The sequence below is a fragment of the Hyperolius riggenbachi genome, chromosome 3 (assembly GCF_040937935.1).
Source record: "Hyperolius riggenbachi isolate aHypRig1 chromosome 3, aHypRig1.pri, whole genome shotgun sequence".
In the NCBI taxonomy this organism is placed as follows: domain Eukaryota; kingdom Metazoa; phylum Chordata; class Amphibia; order Anura; family Hyperoliidae; genus Hyperolius; species Hyperolius riggenbachi.
Window position 1 is genome coordinate 456,270,281 of NC_090648.1, and position 24,158 is coordinate 456,294,438.

Genomic DNA, 24,158 nt, shown 5'->3' on the forward strand with positions numbered 1-24,158 from the left:
TTTACCAATATTTTACTTATCAGAATTAGCACTGCACAATAGTAGAATTTGGGTAATTTTGGCTCAGCAAAAAGATCAGAGCTCCCACTGCAACTTACTTCCTGAACTTACAAGGCTTGCCAGTCAAACCAGTAGGTGGTCCTCCAAATCAAAATTACATTAGATCTATTTAATATTTTTCTGATTAAAAAAAAGTATTTTTTTATTTAAGAAAAAATAAAAATAAAATGTAGTACTAAATGTAACACCACTATGCATCTGAGACAGAAAGCGGATGGCACTTTGAGGGCTTTTTTACACTTCATACGATTTTACATGCGATTCCAATTTTTGATTGGATTAAGGGCCTGTTTCCACTACACGCAGATTGGATGCAGAATGGATGCAGAAAAACTGACTCCAATGAACGCCTATGGGAAAATCAGCATCAGAAAAATTGTGTTAAGTGGAAACAGGCCCATAAACATTCATTGGAGTCAGTTTTTCTGCATCCAATTTGCGTGTAGTGGAAACAGGCCCTAAAACAAATCCTGCATGCTGCGGGTTTATTTTTTTACGTTTTTGTTCTCGTGTTGCTAGCATCCAGTGAAGAACACAATTTGGCAATCACAATTTTGAATCACGATTTGCAGTGTAAGAGAAGCCTCATAGCTAGATTTGTTTTGCTGCTTCGAACTCATCAGTTATTTTTACCGCTATCTGTGAAGCTGACTATCTACACAGACACAGCTGGGAAAACAATGAATGGGTGCGCAGGGATTGTTGTCTTACGCGTAGGAGTGCGCCGCTATGACATCACTCGGCCGGCCCAGACAAGCGATCATTCATGCGAGGCGTGACAAGGGAAGCTGGGGTTAGGACATCAGAGTCATTATCATCCTCCTGTTCCCGTTATAAAAATATTTATCACAATGCTGATCTCTGTGTGTCTCCGCAGGCCAAGACAAGCAAAGTGCAAGGCATCCGTCAAGTGGAAAAATACCGGGCTTGGTTAGAATATAAGAGAACGTGAAATTGTAAAAGAACAGTCCTAACGGTCCTGTTGTCATCCAGTAATGATGGGAACCCTGCATCATCTGATAGATTGGGGTCCCGTAACTTGGTACCTCCCTCTTCACCCTTCAACTATCAGTCACAGGCTGTCCTGTCTGTATTCGCTTCCTCTTCCATCATGCTGATACAACAGAGCTAAGATTATTATTGCTGTGTTCAGTAGTCACTGAGATTATTATTGCTGTGTTCAGTAGTCATGGAGGCAGGATAACTGAAATTGGGTTTATTTACAGTATTCACCAACTCTTTACATACCGGTATGCAGTTTCTTTTCTCCATGTCCCTAGACAGGACATGACCAGAACAAACAATCTACAACAGTCTAGGTAATCTCATGCAGTTTCGCAGTGCCATCAACAAATCAAATGTATAAACACAATTATCTCCCACAATGATCATTTGTGATTGTTTCTGGATTGCTGCTGGCAGTGGGGAGCTAATATTAATTGGGCTTGAACTCAGATATCACATCTTATCAACGATATCACAACTTATCAAAGACATCACACCTTATCAAAGATACCACACCTTATCAAAGTTAACATGTCTTATCACAGTAGCATAGCGAGCGCTACGAACCCGCAGGGTCTCAGGGCAGGATGAGTGCCATTGCCAATTAGCAGGCATACGCTTGTACCGCTCGCTATGCTACTCTGATAAGGTGTGTTAACTTTGATAAGGTGTGATATCTTTGATAAGAAGTGAAATCTTTGATAAGATGTGATATCGATGATAAGGTGTGATATTTGTGTTATCTTGGTTTAGTGAATCAAGCCCATTGAGTGAACCGTAAATGAGAAAATGTACTGTGACATATCGAAGCAGTGTTTGATCCCCTTCCTTCAGAAACTGGGCCACAGGGCACTATTCCAAAATGATAACAACCCCAAACACCTTCAAGACAACCACTGCCTATCTAAAGAAACTGAGGGTAAAGGTACTAGACTGACCAAGCATGTCTCCAGACCTAATGCCTTCTGGGCATCTGTGTGGCATCTTCAAACGGAAGGTGGAGGAGTGGAAGAGGATCCCAGTGGCAACCTGTGAAGCGCTAGTGAACTTCACGCACAAGAGAGTTAAGGCAGTGCTGGAAAATAATGGTGGGCACACAAAATATTGACAGTTTCAGCACAATTTCGACATTTTTGCACTTAGGGGTGTACTAACTTATACTGTACTTTCGGTTTTACTCCAATTTTGTATGAGCTGAACTCAAAGATCTGAAACATCTTCTATACACACAAAAGAACCATTACTCTCAAATTTTGTGCACAAATCTGTCTAAATCTGTGTTAGTGAGCACTTCTCCTCTGCTGAGATAATCCCTTCCACCCCATGGGTGTGACATATCGAGGTGCTGATTAGACAGCATGAATATTGCACAGGTGTGCCTTAGACTGGCCAGGTGGGGCAACCATTTGCCTCACGCAGTGCAACACATCTCTGTCGTATAGAGTTGATGAATTTCTGTCGCATCCAAATAATTCATTTTTTTTTCTTATTATTATTATTATTCCCCCTAATTGCATGTAGAATAAAATAAATTCTTATCAAAAAGTACCACCCAAAGAAAGTTTAAATGGTGGCAAAAAAATCCAAGATACAGATCATTTCAGTGTGATAAGTAGCGATAAAGTTATTGGCAAATAAATGGAAGGAGCACTGAAATGTGAAAATTGCTCTGGCCCATAAGGGGAAAAACCCCTTACTGGTGAAGTGGTTAATGTCCCTATAATAGTTTAAAGTGGTCTGAAAATCAGACATAACATTCAATAAAAATGTGTTTTCCTACTTTTTATTACTCATACAGTTTTCATATTTGCTTTTGTGCATAAGTAATATTGTCTGTTTACAAATTACAAGTTTCCAAAGTGTAGTTTATCGTGTCCTAAAAGCTGTCATTGCATTTTATTCAAACTGCTTTTTATTATATATTAACATCTTCTAATTAGTTGTTCTGAGCTGTTTGTATGCTTGAAGCACAGAGAGCTTCACAGAGAGCTCCTTTTCCCCTGTTACACTGTGTTTACACACATTGTAACAACATTGGAATGCAAACAAAGATACTGTTATCTCCCGTTTGGATGCGGATTTGAAGCTGAATAGCAGGACAAAGTGCTTTATTTAACCATTTCAGTGATGTTCTGCTAAATTCAAGGATAGTAGCTTTCAAGCTGTGAGGAATTTTTTTAGAGCAAAGTAGAAATGCTGGCTTTCAGACCACTTTAAGTCCAGTTTTTAAGACGATCCAGTTGAATTATCTGTAGATGTTTGGGATGCAAATTGTTCCTCAATCTCAAATAACTTCTAATAAATCCCGGCCACATTAGTGGATTATCTTATGATCTCCTATACTCTCAAGCACAGGAGGACCTTCCCGTATCCGGACCACTGTGCCTGAGATCCTGCAGAATTCTGTGACCAAGCGTAATGTTTAGGGGCCCATCAGCATATTGCTCGGAAAGCTGATTAAGAAAAGAATAATGGCAATTAATATCACAAAAGATGCAGTGTACAGCAAGTGTATGAACGATTCCTGCTCCCCCGCACGGATGTGTCACTGACAATATACACAAAGTCACCATTGTGTCTCCCTGCTGGACTTGCTGAGGAACATGGTTGCCCCTTCCAATATTCCCATGAATAAAAGGGGGGTAAGTAAAGGGCAAGTGCTTTATGGCCAATTATATATATCATCTATAATGAAACTTCCAGTGTGGAAAGGATACATAACAGCCACTATACAGACACAATTTATTTATAGGTAAGGAAAAATGCCCCCCCCCCCCAAAAAAAACTATTAATTGTCAAAAATATTTTTTTCCCAAGCCACGTCTAAGAAACTGTTAACACAACTCTCTGTTAACGCAAACCTGTAATGGGGAGGAGGGTAACATTTGGATACTTACCTCAGTAGTGGAAAGCCTATGGATGGTTCAGAGGCTTCCCAGATCCTCTTTGAACCCACCATTGCAGCATAGGACCCTTTACTTCTTCTGGCTGTGCTCCCGTTCGTGTACGGGTGCATCCTCACTAGGCATGAGCGAGTAATGTCGTGCATGCCCAGTATAATGAAGCGGTCATGCATGGAGCTAAAAAGTAACGAACAAGCTGCTTGGTTCTACTGGGTATGTGCAAACTTTTACTTGAAGGGCTTGGCCACTACAGTGCCCAGTCTCAGGACAACTATTCTACATCGCTGTGTTTAATTTTAAGTAGCGTACAGAGGATGTCGAACTCCAGTCTTCAAGGACCGAGGTCCTCACACATTTTTAGCACAACTCAATTGATGGGAATCCGGAAAGCTGAGGTTCATAAAGTAGAACACATTGCTACTTTTCTCAGTCCATCCTAAACACTGGAATGGATATGGCCCTCCAGGACTGGAGTTCACCAACTCTGCTTAACATAGATAATAAAGTCATTTTATGGCATTTGTAGCATCAAAGACGGTTGAGTACTGAACCTGATGCTTTATCAAAATTAGTGATAGCGGGGGAGTGGCTGACAGAATCTCTTGCGTGCTGCTCTCTGATTCCTCCAGCTGCCTTGGCTCATACTAAAGCCTTCATTAGAAACCTCCACTGAGAAGAAAATATCTCCCTAAGCTTGCCGTTACCACAGGGTCCTTGATGGGTTGTAAGTCCACTGTCAAAAAGCGGAGATCCATGTCCCTCTCCAGTAGGTTCTACAGGCTTCTACATTCCCTGTTTGGCATCTCTGTACAGTCAGGCCTCACCACATGAGAAAATAGATGAATTAACCAAAACCCAGAACAAATTGGCTACTCTGGTATTTTTTAGCCGCCGCCATGACTATAGCTAAGAAATGGAAGAAACCTTCACTAGATTTTATTGAGGTTAGTAATAGGATGAATTTCTTCATGATTAATGAAAACTGACTAGCATACTAAAGAATACGCATAGTAAATTCCTCAAAATTTGAGGTCCTTCAAAAAACCTTGAACTCCCTTCTATAGAAGACTCATTCTCAACCATGTTGTAGGCCCACCCCTTTATCATCCCCCATTCGCTTTTTTACCTCTTTTTCTCTGCTTCTTACTTCTATTTCCTGATCTGATGCTCATTCTTGGATCCTATTGAGTACAGTTGTCCATTCAAAACAGGTATGGAACGTTATAGGTTATTGATAAACCTGATGCCAGATCTGGGTAGGTCAGGTTTTGTTTTGGCTTTTTTTTTTTTTACTGCATGTCCCAGAAGGAAGGAAGTAGTCCTCAGGGTCATTAAAGAGACTCTGTAACAAAATTTTCAGCCTTATTTCTTCTATCTTATAAGTTCCTATACCTGTTCTAATGTAGTCTGTGTTACTGCAGCCTTTTCTAGTTGCACAGTGGCTGTGTTATCTCTGTTATATGATCTAATCTTCTCTCTTCTGTCGGCTGAGGCTGGAATGTGTGGAATGTGCTGCACTGCTTGCCATTGGCAGAAGCTATACACACCTTCTCCAAGCTCTGTATGAGACAGAGACTGAGCTACTCTCAAGCCTATCACACTCTAGTTAGAAGCCATGTCTTTGGTTTGTAAACACTGCCTAAAAATGCAATTACAAACCAGGATTGCAGCAGGGAGTGGCAGAAACAGCACAGAGGGTCCCAGGAGAACATAATGAATATGATATGCTTTTTATTGTAAGAATTTTAGAGTACAGATTCTCTTTAATGAGTATTTACTGGACGGAATATCGATCTTGCTCTTAACCTTTTTTGGTGTTGTGTTAATATGTTACACAAGCTTCTTATGAGCAGTTAATGTTATATGTATGTCTCCAACAGAGTCAAATGCTAAGAACTATTCAAAAATTGAAAAGTTTCTGATTAGAAATGTAAAACACAAAGGGCTTGATTCACTAAGACCAATAGCATGCCTTATCAAAGTTAGCACGCCTTATCAAAGTTAACATGCCTTATCAGAGTAGCTTAGCAAGCGCTACGAACCCGCCGGGGCTCAGGACAGGCCGAGTGGAGCTTTCGTCATTGCCAATTAGCAGGCATAAGTTCGCTATGCTACTCTGATAAGGCGCGTTAACTTTGATAAGACATGCTAACTTTGATAAGGCATGCTATTTGTCTTAGTGAGTAAAGCCCAAAATCTGCAATAGAATTTACTTTCAGGAATAACGTCCTTCTTCAGATGAAAGCAGCGACTCCTGAAAACTAATCCTATAAAAAAAATGATAAGTGCAAATACAAAATATATATCACATTTAATATTGAATGTTTGTTAATTGTCCAAAACAATAATTCATGGTAACTATGAGTACCGTACATGTGTTCCCTGATGTAAACAGCCTGTTCTTCTGTGATGGTACTCATCAGACTGTTGTCCATCCATAATCATGGCTGCATTTAAGGCAAGGCTACAAAGGCCTAAGCATAGGGCACCGGGAATCAAGGGGCGGGCACTCAGGCAGTTAAATTGCCAAACATGTAAACCGCTGCAGTCACAGACCTGTTCCATCGTGTTGTTGGCAACCCCACATGTCCTTGTGCGTGCTCCCTGTCACATGCTTCCCCAGTATGGAGAGTATCGGGTGGAGCATTAGCTGTGCTTCTCTCCCCTCAACCAGTAATGTCAATCCTCTCAGCACTCAATTCTTGCTCTATTGCCCAACATCTCCATGTAATCATGCTGGACATCATTGGATGGAGCTGCCGGGGGCGGGTTCTTGGTTAAAGTGGGTAGGATATCAAGATAAATAAAGGTCAGGTTTATTGGTGCACCAATAAACCTTACCTTTTTTATCTTGATATCCTACCATCTTTTTTCCACTATGGGACATCTATAAGGTAGGACAATTCTTTACATGACCAATTTCTGACACGTATCGTATATAACTATTAATTTAGAAACATAGTACCGTATTTTTCGGACTATAAGACGCACTTTTTCTCCCCCAAAAGAGGGGGGAAAAAGTCACTGCGTCTTATAGTCCGAATGTGCCCCTTTGAAGCTGATAGACATAGCGCAGCGGAAGGTCTTACCATTCCGTGCGCTGTTTCCTCCTTCTCCAGCTGATCCTCCCGGCATCTCCCCTCTTAATCCCTGCTACCTGCGAAGGGGAAGACAGCCTCAGTGCGATCCTGGCATCTTTTTCATTAACCCCCGGTACAGTACCTGCGGCGGTGGGGGCAGCCTCAGCCTGATATCTGCATCTTTTCCCCTAACCCCCGGCACTTGTATCAAGCAGGCAGCTCAAGAGCGATCTCGACACGTGGCCCCTTAACCGCCGTTACTTGCGACGGTGGGGGCATCCTCAGCGCGATGTAGCAACTTGCCTTCCGGTACTAGCATCTTACGTCATAAGGGGGCGCCGGTAAACAAAGGAAGTACACCGGCATCGGGACTGAAAGTGGCTGCGGCTAGCGCTGGGATTGCCGCTCTTATGCCCACAGCACTACCAAGAGGGGAGATGCCCGATCAAGCTGAGGATGCCTGCTGCAAGTGCCGGGGGTTAAGAGGCAAGTTGCTACATCGCGCTGAGGATGCCCCCACCGCCGCAAGTAACGGCGGTTAAGGGGCCATGTGTCGAGATCGCTCTTGAGCTGCCTGCTTGATACAAGTGCCGGGGGTTAGGGGAAAAGATGCAGATATCAGGCTGAGGCTGCCCCCACCGCCACAAGTACTGTACCGGGGGTTAATGAAGAAGATGCCAGGATCGCACTGAGGCTTCCCCTGCAGCAAGTACTGGGAATTAAAGTAGAGGATGCCAGGCCCATGATCACACTTCTGCCCTGCTCTGGAGTGGCCTGCACCTAGATGCACAATCCATCAGGATCGCCTCAGCAGCTGGAGAAGGAGGACACAGACAGCACCGATTCCCACATGGACATCTGGATAGGTGAGATCATCCACCCTTACGATTTAATGTTTAGTTCGTTTTTACTGGTGGCAGAAGCAAGAGTTAGTTTAATGTATTGTAGTGTTACTTGTGGGGGAAGCAGGATTTAGTTGTGTTACTGGGGGAGGGGAGCAGGGGTTAGTTTAATGTAGTGTAGTGATACTGGTATAGTGTAGTTTAGTAACTGGTGGGGGCATCAGGGGTTAGTGTAGGGTATTTAGTCTAGCTAGTGGGGACAGCAGGGGTTATTGTAGCTTGGACAGAGGGAGCTTGGGGAAAAAAATGTCTACAAAACGCCCCTGTACTATAGATGCACCAGGTTTAGCATATATTTTTTTTCCTGGTTTTTTACCTCTAAACCTTGGTGTGTCTTATAGTCCGGAGCGTCTTATAGTCCGAAAAATACGGTATATCCTTTCAACCCAGGCGCCTCCTAACCCAGTTCTAGGAAACATTACAAGGGTACTTCAGCTTCACCCGTGCTGTTTCCTTTTGGTGTAAACCGCTTTATCTCTCCCTTGTTTTTATTGGATGAACTAAAGCAACCAAACACATTTCAGTGCAACATTTACAAATGAACTTGAGCTCAGACCCTCCTGGTCTGGATATAAGTACTGTACATTTAATTCTGTATTGCTTTTCTCAGCTCTTGTTAATGTATTACTGTGGAGAGCTAAGCAGTGTTGGCAGTTTACTAGTTACATATGTTTTTATGTGACGTCATTTTTGGAATTTCGACACTAAGCACCATTATAACTTAGACCTAAACTGATCCTTTGTCCAAAATCTGTGCAGTAAAGCAAACCTGTGAAAACTTTATACAAATTGCTCTCTTATAGCTGCTCAATTTTTGACTTCAATGTTATTGTCCTTGGCTCCATATTTGCCTTTCTTTCTATACGTGTATTGGTGTGGGTGTGAGGTGAGACTTCAGCCCAAGTCCTAAGTTTTCCCCAACCATTCCTCCCGCACTTGTCGCTCCTGTTGACCAGCTGTCACCATTTCTAGTCATGTGATACTGTTGACAGGATTAGTGGGCTGCAGTCTCCAATTAACTATGGTGGCCAGATGTCCTAGGTTGCCTGGGACAGGTCCCAGATTTAGGGTCCTGTGTCCCAGGCACAAATATGTCCCGGGCAATGTCCCAGGTTGGCTGCAAGAAGTCCTTGGTGCTAGACTCTGTGTGGCCGCACAATTACAATTATTAACATTTGCCCACAGATCCACCCCTCAGTGTGGTTTTAGGGAAATAGTTATATGTATGCCTACCCGCAGATCTGCCACTCCGCCACTGAACCTCCTACCCACCTCTAGACTGAGGACCAGGGCCAACAGGATAATGAATGACCCCAGCCAACCCGACAGTCGCTACTTCAAACTTCTCCCATTGCACAGCTGCTACAGAACTATCACCATCAAAACCTCCAGGTACAAAAACACCTTCTTCACCCAAGCTGTCCTTATCTTGAACTCAAGCCCCTCCCCCCTGCAAAATCCTAGACCTGCCTCTTTGGCATCCTTTGCATTATTGATTTTGACATGTCTGTACCTTTTCTGTATGTCTGTAACATGCATAGGTAAATCATAATCTATATTAGCTTTTATGAGTCATTTAGGTGCTAAAGTTACCATCCATTCCTTTCTTAACGGAACTACCAGTTGTGTATACAAATTCCACAAAGCACAAGAATAGCGCTGTAGTGTCTCCTCCTATGTGTATCACCATAGGCATCTGCCTGGTTTGCCTATGCCTAAAAACAGCCTGGCACAAAAGACACCTTAACTCAAAGGAGCAGGAGGCTTACAGTCATTTTGTGTTTTACTTTAATGATTTGTTAAATCCTTCTCTTACTTTTATGCCTGGTTGTTAAAGTGAACAGAGATGAGAAAGGGAGTACATAAAGTTCTCTACTAAATGTATAATGTGTATTCTGTAGTACATCGCAATCCCTACTAAACGTACCGGATTCCGGCCTCTCATTCCGCTGAAGGCAACCGTGGAAAGTTGATGGGCTCGTGGACCTCCGCCTAGGAACACGTGTCCCGCTAATGGTTACATTTTGTATTTTTCAAGGTCCAGAGACATAAGATAGCTCTATTTACGTGTCAAAGAAATGAACCACTGGGACGTCATCTGTAAATTACCAGGGGCAAAGTGTACTAAATCCTATGCTAGAAATGTTCCCTTGCTGAGAGGACAGTTTAATCTGCCGTCTGAATGGATGGAGACACAGTGTTCCCTTGCTGGTAGAAAGAAATGTTTTCCGTGAAATACCGGTGAAAGAGATGCTCTATTGGGGATTCAGGAGTTCTTCATGTCTATCCTGGACTCAGAACAACGTATAAATCTGTCACTTTACAGGACACAACTTTACGAGAGGCAGGGCAACTCGGTCACTACCAGTTACAAGAGGAGTCCACCCAAAACTGATGCTTTAGCTCTAGGTGGACTCTGGCAAACTGAACTGGCTTTTGGATTTTTTGAGCTCTCAGGGAGTCTGCTGGCATTTCTGCTGCTTACGGTATTCTTGCTACATTTTCTATTTTGTGAGGTTAGTGAAGAAGAAAAAAGGAGAGAGAAACACACAAGGGATGATGGAGACAAGTGGGAGGAGATGTAGAAACTACCCATGAAGGGGAAACTACCATTCATGGGTTCTCCCCCCAGTGTTCACACCCTTCCCTTGCTTCCCCTTAAGGCTCATACAAACTTAATGCACAACCAACCGCACAACATGACCAGCCGTATAAGTTGTTTACATGACAAGTAGGTACACACACGCCAATCAACTAAACAACCAACTCGCTTAAATACTATGCACACAAACTAAACGACAAACTGCACAACATATCCACATTCAAAAACAACAAAGGTTTTTAAAAGACTAGTACACACGTTCCAACCTGCATGATAGCTGGGCAGGTTGATCCACTGCTTCAATCTGGCAAATAACCCGTTAGTTGGTAGTCTGGTTGTTTGCCAGCTGGACACAAGCCCAACTATCTTCTAGCAGATCAAGTTTAGAAGATAGTTGGGCAAATTGTTGGGACGTGTGTATGAGCCTTTAGTGCCCTTCGCTGCCTTGGAATCCATCTCAGAAGTGTGGCCATCACGAGCTTCACCCCCATAACAAGTGTAGCCACAAAAAATTGATTTGAAGTATAGTCCACTGTATCAGAGGAACAGAAGATTAGTAGTTGGGGGCCCCCTCAGCTCTGGCTCCTGCATGGGCTGCTCCCCTTTAGGTATGCCCCTGTATCCATGCCTCTGTAACAGAAGAGTGGGCATGGCAGCTAGACTCCCAAGGAACGTGCAATGTGTCCCTTGTTAACTAGTAAGTGTGGCTGGGCTACAGGTATGGAGAATGACAGCAGGTTAGGGTGACAAGGCAGGTCATAAAGAGGACTGTGCAATCTCATAATTCGCATTTTCCTGTGGTGTCAAAAAGTTGCAGCAAGAGCTCTTTCCAAGGCACAACTATCTGTTGCATGCTTGTATATAATCACTGGTTTGGCTTGTGCTCACAACTGAAGACCTCCTTGGCTAAGATTGTAGTTAGAGTCAGTATCTTTGGTTCTTAGGCCAGAAACAGAAGTAACTGGCATGGCAATCAATCCTGCAAATTTTTGTTCAAACTTCAAGCTGGCATACTTCTGGGGTTAATTCCTGTTGTATATTCCTGTTTTCCAAGTTCTGAGCTGCTGAACATTGGGTAAGCCAACTGCTACATCATAGGGTCAGGCCTGAAGCCTTACGCAACACAGTCTTACATAGTGAAATATCCAACAAGGGGTCCGAATTGACTAGGCTTTGTCTGCACCTAACAACAGCTGTGTAAGCTAAAATATAACTTTTATTTAATAGTTTAAAACAATATACAAATCAAGGAAGCCTTATCCTCTTGAAGAAGCCCGTATTGGGTGAAACATGTAGTGTCTAGTCTGGGCATATGTTCATATGCTATCTTCTCAGCAGCCTATTAATCAGCTGACTGCATGCAACACACTTGTTGGGGGATACAGTGCAAAGCACACTATCTGCATCTGCTAAGGGGGGTTGGCTGATCAAACAGCCGCTCCCTACCAGCAACGTGTGTTATGTACTACACAATTAATCCATTTTCCCCATATTTCAATATGTGTATGCTGAAGAACAGCATACATGGGGCTAGATTCACTAAGACAAATAGCATGCCTTATCAGAGTTAACACACCTAGCATAGTGAGCGCTACAAACGTATGCCTGCTAATTGTCAATGACGCGAGCTCCACTCATCCTGCCCTGAGCCCCTGCGGGTCCAATCACTTTAAAGGACATTATCCCCGCACTTTGATTGGCCCAATAGGCTGCCTGTCACTTGACAGGAAACTTGACAGGCAGCCTATTGGGCCAATCAAAGTATGGGGATAATGTCCTTTAAAGTGCTTGAACCCGCAGGGGCTCAGGACAGGACGAGTGAAGCTCTCGTCATTGCCAATTAGCTGGCATAAGTTCGTAGCGCTTGCTATGCTACTCTGATAAGGTGTGTTAACTCTGATAAGGCATGCTATTTGTCTTAGTGAATCAAGCCCATGGTCTCTTATTTGAGCATGGGTGTGGGACCGCTGCTGTTATTATACAGCTTATCATTGCAACCATTTGCATTGAGGGTGAGCAACACCCCTCCATGTGTTGTTTCCCAAACTACAAGGTTTAGGGGGGATCAGCAAAGACCCCCTCAGTGCATTGCCTCTGACACACCCCCAAACCCATCATTAATATTTGAGGGCGAGGCTTCCTTCATGTATATATGGTTTTAAACTATTGAATAAAAGTAAGCTTACACAGCCGTTACATACAGGCTTAGTCCTTTCAGACCTTGTATTGTATATTGTATTCCCTTGTACGCTTTTTGGTCTTTTTGCATATTACATAGTGAAGTGTCTGGATTTTCACATTACCTTGTGAATTTTAGAACAGAGATCTAGTTGCTGCACACCCCAAACATATACCGTAATAAACTGAAATACGATTTGAACTCAGAACTCAGATGTCAGTTGGATTGACTTATTCATGTGTTGAGTCAATTGTCACAGGTCGATCCTGAATACATTGATCATAGTGGGACTGGTGGAGTGGCAGTGAGTGTAAAGTGTTTATTGAATGTGAACCTCCAATACACAGCTTTACAATTTAAGTCTTCAAGTAGCCATACAAGGGCCATTCTTGTTGTTAGATTCAAATCACTAATTAAAGCTAATAATTATCTAATGACTCCATCCTTGGCAATCCAGCTTATTGGAGTCATGGTAAAGTTTGCTCAGGTTGAGTTGGAGGGGAGGGGGGGGGGGGGCACCTAAGGATCAACACCTGCATATTGAATTCAATTCTTCTATAAACAGACCAAAATAATTTTTCCAAAATTTGGATTGACTGAACAATTGATAGAACTATCATCAGCACCACCGTTTAAGGGCATCATTAATACCCTAAACCTAAACACACACCCTAACCCCCCGAACCCCCACACATTCACTAAATTTGCCAATGGCCTCTAGAAAAAGTATGCCACATTCTTCCAGTGACCAATTCTTTCTGGTGTGTGTGTTTGTGTTATGTGGTGTGTGTTTGCTATGTGGTGTGTGTTTGTGTGTGTGTTATGTGGTGTGTGTTTGTGTTATGTGGTGTGTGTGTGTGTGTTATGTGGTGTGTGTTTGTGTGTGTGTGTTATGTAGTGTGTGTTTGTGTGTGTGTGTTATGTGGTGTGTGTGTGTGTGTGTGTTTTATGTAGTGTGTGTTTGTGTTATGAGGTGTGTGTGTGTTATGTGGTGTGTGTGTGTGTGTGTGTGTGTGTGTTGGCACGCGTGTGTATGCCTCTCTTTCTCCCACCTATCATATAGTGGAGTCACTAAACTTCAGCCTTGGATGTTGTAAAGTGCACCACAAGAAGCTGCGAGACTTATGCAGGGGTTTATGGGGGGGATTGTTACTCAATCTCCTCCTGTGCTTTCCACTTGAAAAGTAGGTGTGGCTAGAGGGACAGGAGTCCACACATTATAGAATATCCCCGGGGGCAATGTTCAGTCGTAAATGAAGGGACAAAAGTGGCAGTTCTGGGAAATCTAGACAACTGAAGTGGGTGTTTATGTCCTGTTGGGTGTCCGGGCCGTATATATTATCTTGCCGCCAGTCAGTTGGCCGCAGGATAAGCTGAATGACGGCTCACCCTGCTGCTGCTCAAATTCCCAGTGGTGTTAAATACTATTCCCCCTTTCAGGGTCTGACAATCCCGATTTTCCTATTGCGGGCTATAGCAATAGTGCTATAGCAACGCCCAACTCAGGCGTATGCAGCTGGCGCCATGTGCTGCAGCCACCTGCTTCATGTCTGCGGACCTCTGGAAGGAGACACTGCTGCATAAAAGAACAGAGTGGTGTGCTCGGAGGAGGGTGATATCGTTCTTATAGGTGAGTATAGGTGGGTTTTTTCATTTCTAGGTAAGAGAGAGAGCAGGAAGAAAGGAAGAAGGAAATAGTAGATGTGACAGAGGTGACAGGAGGATTTCTAGTTGGTTCTGAGAAAAAAAAAAAAAAAAGGTTGCTTATAGAGCGATACAGCAAGCCTGTTAAAACTCCACCAAAGCAAGTGCAGAGCTGTTTAAAGGGAACCTGAAGTGAGTAAAATTATTTAAAATAAACACATGATGTAGCTGCAAATTAATATTACATACTTACCTCACCGTCAGTTCCTCTCAGAAGCTCACCATTTTCTTCTTACAGTGATCCCTTCCCGTTTTGACAATATTTAGTCAGAACTCAAATATACCAGTTGCCGTCAGTTATATATCAGCAGCTGTCAGTTACAACTGAATGTGCAAGGTAATGTCCATGTTTCCCTATGGCCCAAGTGGGTGATATTACAGTTTAACAGTGTGCTGACCAGGAAGCTGTTATGGGGTAATGGCCATTTTTAAAATGGCGGGCGGAGAATTTCATTGATCATAGAGGACAAGTTGGATGCAGGAGAGAAGAAAGAGATTGAGGAGTAGACTACACAGGAGGTAAGTATGACCTGTGTATGATTATTTTGACGTTTTATTTTCAGTTCAGGTTCTCTTTAAATAAACTGACCTAACCTGGGGGATAATTTTATTTAATGCTTTATGGAGTTTTTCATTATCCATGCAGTTCCATCTTAGCGTAAAGAACACAAGACCCGATTCACTGAAGTAAACCAGGAGAGAAGATAAACATTCAGTCTCACGGATGGAAGACCAGCACTGAAATCCGTCAAATATTACAACTGTGTGAATAAACAGCTTGGACGCCTGTCTTACCTTGCCCATTCCAGCGTGTGCATGACCCATCTTCACCACCACTGGAAAACTTGGTGTCGTCAGCTGTAACAAAACACAAACATGGCATGAGTGGGTTCAGCAGGTGTGGAGAAATGTCACATCGGTAAGGTGTTCATAAGGTTTTGTTTCGAGGCCCCTTCTTACATACAACTTGAGTTACAACAATTCAGAGATACAAATAAAGTTGTCTTCATGTACAAAATACACAATACTGTTTTTTATTACATATTATTGCTGCTGAATGTTACAGTATTGTATAAACTGTTATAAGTAGTTTACAACACTCTAGAAGCATATGGAAAACAACCAAAAAACCTTGTTTACACTATGGGCTCGATTCACAAAGCGGTGCTAACCCAGTTAGAGACTTTAGGCGTGATAACCATTTTTATCATGCCTAAACTCAGTTTAGGCATGATAAGTTTAGGCATGATAAGTTAAGGCATGATAAGTTTAGGCATGATAAGTTTAGGCATGCTAAGTTTAGATAAGTTTAGATCGCATGCAAAGTCCCGCACGCAAAGCAGCGCCATTAAACTCTATGCAAAGTGCACCAGACTTTGCCAGAGCAAAACTTTTGATCAGCTGTGCACTACGGTGCTAACCAAGTTGGTTCTTAAAATTATCACGCCTAAAAACTTATCACACCTAAACTTATCATGCCTAAACTTATCACACCTAAACTTACCATGCCTAAACAGAGTTTAGGCATGATAAAGGGCTTTTCACCACGGTGCTAACTGTTAGCACCGCTTTGTGAATCAGGCCCTATGTGTCCAAGTCCAGAGTTGTCTGAAAGGAAAACATTTATCTACGTTTTACCATGTTGAACACAGGACTCAAATTACGAATAAATTTAACTTACAAGCAGATTCCTGGAATGAAGTATCGGCTCTTCCTGTTCAGTAAACCAGAACCTATTCAGTAAGGAGTCTTTACTTATTTATTTATTGTATTTATAAAGTGTCAACATATTACGCAGCGCTGGGCTAGACTTCCTAAGGCCTCTTTCACAGTGCGACGTTAAAGTCGCACGTTAGAAAATGTTTTAACGTGGACTAACGCACAGCAATATTAAGTCTGTGCGACATTCACAGTGCACACGTTGCATTGTGTGTAATGTGTAGCAATATTTAGAAAGTGCTGCATGCTGTGCATTTAGCAATACATCTGCTGCGTTGTGTGTGTTGCACATGCTCAGTAATGTTTTTTTTTTTTAAATGTAACGCATGCGCCGTTTTCGTTCCATCAGTATGCGATGAACACGGGACACCAAACGCAGGGCTAAAGAATGTACTATAACATCCAAGTTATAGTCTTTCAATGCATTGCATTAGGGGAACGTTATGCGACCTTAATGTCGCATCAAACGCACCGTCCCACTGTGAACGAGGCCTAACACTGCTACTGCCTACTGAGCTCGCCCTAGTGGTTGCAGATTAAGAGCCTTGAGTCCGCTAGGAGAAAAACACAATATAAATATAATTTATGATGGGGTTTATATGGGGGTATAATTGCTATGAGGTACGGTATATATAATTTGGGGTATATATATATATATATATATATATATATATATATATATATATATATATATGACAGGTAAATCTAACAGAAAATGTAACAGAAAATTGTATGGTGCATATCTAGCATAATGCTGGACATACACGGGTGGATACTTGTTATCAATCGAGCCACGGATGGCTCGATTGATAATTTCCGACAGGTCCAATTGCCTGCTGGATCGATTACGCGCTCGATACCGGCGGGCAGGACAAAAGAAAAAACGAAGCGCTGATTAGGAAGTGCCCGCGGGGACGAGCGGAAAATCGATCCGGGCGGCTGCAGGGACGCGCTGGCATCGAGCCGCTGGCTCGATTCTGGCGCATAATCTACCCGTGTATTCCCAGCATTAGGGTTAGTTAAACTTGCCTCTGAAAGATGTACAAAGGGTTCCATGATTTTTACCTCGCCTCATGTATATATGGGTTACTTCTAGCAATCAATTCAGGGCCCTACAGCACCAAGCTGTACTTACACTGATGTCAATTTGACCCACAGGAGGGCCCAGGAGCAGAAGAATACCTTTCAGCTTTCATTACGCTTGAAAAGGACACAACTGCCAGCACACAACGTATTGTAATGTCTGCATAACTTTCCCAGAAAGGCTGTTATTGTAAACATGTGTTACGGCGGTATGACGCGGCCCGCTCCATACGTGCTGTTACTCTCCAGGCCTACGCGCCAGCTTGTTAAAGACACCCGTTACGGTTTTATGTTCATATGAAAGCTCCAGCCTGAAAAGTCAGAGGGTTACCTAGTGGAAAATGACGTTTTCGCTGGCCTGTACATTTTCCCAAGCTTGTATACATGCCTGTCACTTCAGCGAGTAATCACGTCATATTATTTATTATTCGGCATGTGCATTATTTTACATTCTCCTGAGGTTTAATCTCTGGAAAGGCAAGAGACATCTCCACTCCCGGTCTTTATCACAGGGAAAACATAACACGGAATGGCGAGTATTCTTCTCCAACAGAATAAACGTTGTATGAAACAAACATTATTGATTTGCCGTATATTCTGGTATATAAGACGGCAGGGCGTATAAGACGACCCCCAACTTTTTCAGTTAAAATATACATTTTGGGATATACTCGCCCTATAAGACTACCCCTCTTGACATTTGTATACTGTACTGTATGTACTGGTGCTATACTGCATAAACAGGTACAGATACTGGTGCTGTACTGTATGTTGTATCCAGTATACAACAACCAACCAATCACGGCAAGCGATGTACCTTACCTGCGATTGGCTGGTTGTTGTATACAATGCCTGCTTGGATTGGTCAGCTATCCCTGTCTCCAAGACTATCGGAGCGGTAGCGCAAATATGCCTCTTTCACCCGTCTGGCCCGCTCTTGTATACTATTTCCTCCTCTGCCTCTCCAATCTTGCAAATGCCCGCCTGCGTCGCTTCACTGCAGTCCTCAGGAGCGGGATCTGAGAGGCAGAGAAGGAGGTACGGTAATAGAATACAAGAGCGGGCCAGACGTGTGAAAGAGCAGTGTTTTTTTGGGCACAGTGCCGCTCTATCTCTTTTTTCCATACTCAGTGTCCCGGAAGCCTGCAGCTTGCTCCACCCTTCACTTACACCTTCCCAGTAAGGTGCCCCTCACCTCGTCATTAGGACTGCGTTAAGTCACTTCGTTCCAGGAACCCTGGTGAGTGGATTTTCTTCTACCATACTTGTATAGCACCGCCCTTGCTGCTTTCATATGGTTGCCACATACAGTGGGGATGCAGCTGCTGACGTTTTTGAATTCCCCACCACCACCACCGTATGCTGCAACCCAGTGGCGTAGCTAGAGATCATGGGGCCCCATAGCAAAATTTTCATGGGGCCATCAAATGAAGGCACTCTAGTCTTGAGCAGTGCTACATTCTCCCTAACCTATGGATAAGAGTTCATTAGGCAATCTTCATTCTCATGCAATCTACACTGCATATAGTCCATGGGAACTGAGACAAAGTCAGAGGGTGGTGGAACACAAGAAAGTTAATAGTGAATACATTAAGTGCCACCTGGGCCCCCTCTGCTTCAGGGCCCCATAGCAGATGCTATGGCTGCTATGGCTATTGCTACGCCCCTGCGTGCAACCGCAGATTCTTCAGTCCAGCTCGGAAGTTTCAGCACCTGCCCTATAAGATGACACTCGGCGTATAAGACGACACCAGACTTTTGAGAAGATTTTTCTGTGTTAAAAAGTAATCTTATATGCCAGAATATACAGTATATATATATATATATATATATATATATATATATATATATATATATATATATATATATATATATATATATCCAACATCATTCCGTTGTGCTGTAAAACAGTATACAGGGTATAACAATACAAAATACAACGGTTAATACAAGACAATGGTGGATAACCGCGGACGCAGTGTACAAATCAACTACAGATTTTTACACGGGGTGGGAGGTATGTACACCCATTATACAGCATTGTGAGACAAAAGGGAAGAAAGCCCTGGCCAAAAGGCCTTACAGACTAAACTTGCAGTGTTCCCCAACCCTGTCCTCAGGGCCCAACAACACTGCATGTTTTGTATAAATCCACCGAAGTAGCTAATCAGCTCTGCTGCAACACTAATTACCTCACCTGTGCTTGTGTGTGGATTTCTGCAAAACATGCACTGTTGGTGGGCCTTGAGGACAGGGTTGGGGAACTCTTGTCTAAAGGGATAAGGTATAGGACAGTATGTGAAGGGAAGCTGTGTATGAGATGGTAGAAATAGTGGTTAGTGGCCGAAGTGTCCTAGGTAGGAGAGTATGTTTGCCTGAGGAGGTGAGTTTTCAGATTGCGCCTAAAAAGAGTAAATGTGGGTGAGTGGCTGATGTCTTGAGGGAGAGTGTTCCAGAGGAAGGGAGAGGATCGAGAGAAGTCTTGTAAGTGGGAGTGAGAAGAGGAGACCAGAGAGGAAGAAAGTAGAATATTGTTAGTACAGCGGAGATTGCGTGTAGGATGGTATCTGGAAATAAGTTGATTTAGATAAGGAGCTAGGTTGTGGAGAGCTTTGTAAGCGAGAGTAAGGTGGACAAACATATAGCGATTTGGCTGTACAATCGGCCATTCAATCTGATCATTTTTTGTAGAATTGAGAGAGAATCGAGTGTGTTTCAGTATGCCCAATCGAGGAAAAGTGGCTGATCGAGCAGGATGCAAGATATCGGTCGATCGCACAGAAATAGGCGAATGTCCTTCGATCAACTCGGAATCGATTTTTGCATTCAGAGCATGGAGACACAACATTGGTCAGATCGATTAATAAAGGTGAATTGCATAGGATATAGTTTGCAGTGTGTGAGCCACCAGTCGATCGACCTTCAATCAACCAAACTGAAGTTGATCGCTTAATAAAGATGATCACTTTGTCGATTGAATCAAAATCATTAGATGTATAGCTACACCTTTAAGAATTTAAATTGTATCCTTTGTGTAACCGTGTAACTGGCAGCCAGTGAAGGGACTGGCAGAGTGAGATAGGATTGTGGGAATTTTTTCCCCCTTTTTTTTATAGTATGCTAATAACAGAAAGCATCCAATTTCGGATAAGATAAGGACATCATGGCCAGAGGTACTTGAATCCCCCTCCCATTGAAGAGTTTACAGTGATGTAAGCCTGGGTGATGTTTGCTGTGAATGGGACAGTAAGCTGTGGCAGTAGGGAGGGGCAATTAACAATGAGTTGGGTTAAAAAAAAAGAGGAGAAGGGCAGAAGTGATGTCACTTTTGGCATCACAGAGAAACAGTAAAGATGGAAGCCTGTGGATATATTTTCTATCTTCTAAATCTGACAGTGAGCACTAAATACAACAGGATAGGTACACTAAATACATATTTTATTTTTTTCAGTAAATAAGGCGTTTCGTACCAATGTAATATTAACTATTATAGTGGGATGAAAATCCTTATTGAGGTTGGCTTCAGAGTGGGGGAGGGATAGAAAACACTGTGTTAGGATTTTCTGCCTCTGGTTGCCTTTATTTATTTCACTTAACCATTCTTCATCATTGTCATTTTTAGAGTTAGGTACTATTAGGTATTTTTTGTTGTTGTTTTACAGAGGAAAGGAATTCCTGAAAACAGCTATTTCTTGAAAACAGGACAGCATAGAAAAGATAAGAAAGGTCAATTTGTGCGCCATTGGGCTCCCAGTCTCTCTTATCCTCCCCAGGGGGGTGTTACACCCATCCTAGAGACCAGGGCTGTGGAGTTGTTACAAAAATCATCCGACTCCAACTCCCGACTCCTCAATTTATGAAACCAACGACTCCGACTCCAACTGTGACTCCAGGTTCCCAAAATTGCTCTGACTCCTCAACTCTGCCTCCAACTCCGACTCCACAGCCCTGCTAGAGACCTTGGGTACTCGTGTTTATTAGTGCTAGTTACTGTATGCACAGCCTGTGGACCTGGCGATAGGTGTGCGCAGCTTATGTGAAACAGCAACATTCCAGCAAGACTAATTCACGTCCTGTTTGCAGTATAACACGTCTCCCACTCATTGGCCTCAATTCTGGTAGGGTTATAAAACAAATTACCTCATGTGAGGTAATTTACCACATGATGTGATGATATTAAACAATTCTGGTAGGTTTTAGTCATGTTTTACCTCATGAGGTAATTCATGAGGTAATTTACAGAAAATAGCTATTCTCATGGAAATTAGGGGGCATGTTAGCACATAATTTACCGATCAGTTTAAGACCAGTTTACGACCTGCCTGTCCCTGGAGGTAAAGTCAATTTGTATGCATTTTGCAGTTTTTAGTGGAGTTACTATTCCGGCTGTAAAAAAGAATAGTAGAAATAAAACTCCAAATATTAACTGAATTATTTTTTTTTTTATGAGGGATGAATAAATATACTTTTCATCGGTTGCTACATAATCAAATACATGCCCCCCCCCCCCCCCCCTAATAAAGAAAAAAAAAAAATCATCTTCCAAAGACTACCTTAACTAATGTTCGGAAATGTAGAAAAATCTTTCAGAATTGCTTAAAAAAAAAAGAGGAAAATACCTCATGAGGTATTTTACTTACAAAAAAATAGTTTACCTCACATAGCTACCAGAATTGAGGCCATTGTGTATCTGTACGAGATCCTGAAGGTTGTCTCTCCAGCAGCTTAATTAGGAACATCGCTCATATGGACCTAGTTAAACCCCATCAACAAAAAAAGGTTAAACAATGGGAGTCGCCGTCGGTAAACATCACACAATCTTTTTTTTTTTAATCTTTCTCAGAAAATAAAGTGTATTTTGCAACACCACCAGATGAATCATAAAAAGTAAGATCATTTTTACTTTTTATATACACAAATAAAACAGATGATTACATAAGCTTGCTTAGACTTGGATGACTTTTATCCAAAATATGTTCAACTAGTAGACCCAGCCCGTTTAAAAACGGGCTCTAGGTCTATAGCCGCCGCCAGTGCGCATGCGTGCGCACGCTGCGCATGCAAACGCTGCGCGCCCGACGCAGGCGCGCGCCCGCACCCACCCACCTCGCTCACCCGCACCCGCCCACCTCGCTCCACCCGCACCCGCCCACCTCGCTTGCCTGTCCAGCTCCCTGGTCCTAGCTGTCAGTTACTGCGCACATGCGCAGTAACAAAAATCCTGGGACACAGGGACAAAACTGCTGGACGCAGCGACAGTTAGCTTTTATTAGGTAGGATATGTGGGTGTAACAGCAGCTAAAGAGGCTGCTTTAGGGGTGCATCAGTAAACCCCCAATTTTCAAAAGAATCACATGCACAGCGCAAACACCACAACCCTTACACTAGGCCGCCACCCACATTAAGCCACCGCCTACAGGTGCGTCCTACATACTCAAAGGACAACTGAAGCGAGAGGTATGTGGCCATACTTATTTCCTTTTAAGCAATACCAGTTGCCTGGCTGTCCTGATGATCCTCTGTCTCTAATACTGTTAGCCATAGACCCTGAACAAGCATACAGCAAAATCAGGTGTTCCTGACATTATTGGCAGATTTGACAAGATTAGCTGCATGCTTGTTTCTGATGTTATCCAGACACTACTGCAGCCGACCAGATCAGCGGGACTATTGGACAGCTGGTATTATTTAAAAGGAAATAAATATGGCAGACTCCATATTCTACTCACTACAGTTGTCCTTTAAACAAAATTTGATGGCGGGAAATAAAAAACACATCTCCCGACCTAATGTATTCAAAGAGGAAAACAGTGTGCGTGACATGACATTGCCACTCTATTTAACTTCCCAGAAAAGGAGACATTTTTGTACCACAATACAAGGATTTGTAAAGAAAATGGTGTGACAATGCAGTGTATAATGCAAGTTCTGCTTTGGAAAGCAGAAGTACAGTCATCCTCATGCAGGGGTTAAGTAATGCAATCAGGGCTGTAGCTCAAATCGGGTGGGCCTTCCAAGGAAACCCTGCCAGCTGGCCGGAACCACACCCCACCCCCCCAGCCTGTATACACTTACATAAACTTGCACTACATACACATACTATATGTGCCTTAAAGGGAACATGATGTGAGAGGGCTATGGAGGCTGCCATATTTAATTCCTTTTAAACAATGCCAGTTGCCTGGCAGCCATGTTGATCTCCTGGCATAAGTAGTGTCTGAGTCAAGACCCTGGAACAAGCATATGGCTAATCCAGTAAAACCTCAGTCAGCTGAGTATTTGATCTGTTGCATGCTTGTTCAGGGTTCATGGCTAAGGCCTCTTTCACACCAAGACGTTACGTTTTAGGGGACGCTAAGGTCGCATAACGTGCCCCTAACGCAACGCATGGTGGTGTTGAAGTTGGACGTCAGATTGAGCCGCGTTATGCGGCTTTTGGTGCGCTGTTTTCCTTCTATCTATACCGATACAACAGCCGCTCCAGGATAGTGATGGGAAGTCCGGATCTTAATAAAGGATTCAGATATTTCGAATTGGATCATTGATAAGATCCGGATCTTTGAACCAAATCATTTGAATCATTTTACTAGGGAAGCAGACTGGATGAAATGATTAGCAGGACAGGACTTTCCCTGCACTGTACATTCTGTATGTTCCTGTTTCTTCCAGACAGACATCCACTGTGAACCGAATCGTTCATTGTGATGATCCGGATGATTCGACTCACAAAAAAGATCCGGATCAAATGAACGATTCATTCATGATCCGGACAACACTACGAGTCCAGGTTACGTCACCACAGTGCAGTGAATATTAATTAGCCATGTGGCTAGTCACTGAGCATGTGCAAGCAGTCTAACGCAGCTAAAGCCCAGTATAACGCACAGCATGCTGCATTTTCATTCAACGTGTAGCGTTACA

General features: G+C 42.9%; 1 protein-coding gene across 1 annotated transcript in view; it reads right to left on the bottom strand.

Annotated features, from left to right (window-relative positions):
- SYN3 (synapsin III) overlaps nt 1-24,158 on the bottom strand; it is a 520,265-nt gene that overhangs the window by 77,699 nt on the left and 418,408 nt on the right. Inside the window, exon 7 of the mRNA XM_068277914.1 lies at nt 15,231-15,293. Coding sequence (XP_068134015.1) covers nt 15,231-15,293 — 63 coding nt within the window. The remainder of the gene's footprint in view (nt 1-15,230; nt 15,294-24,158) is intronic.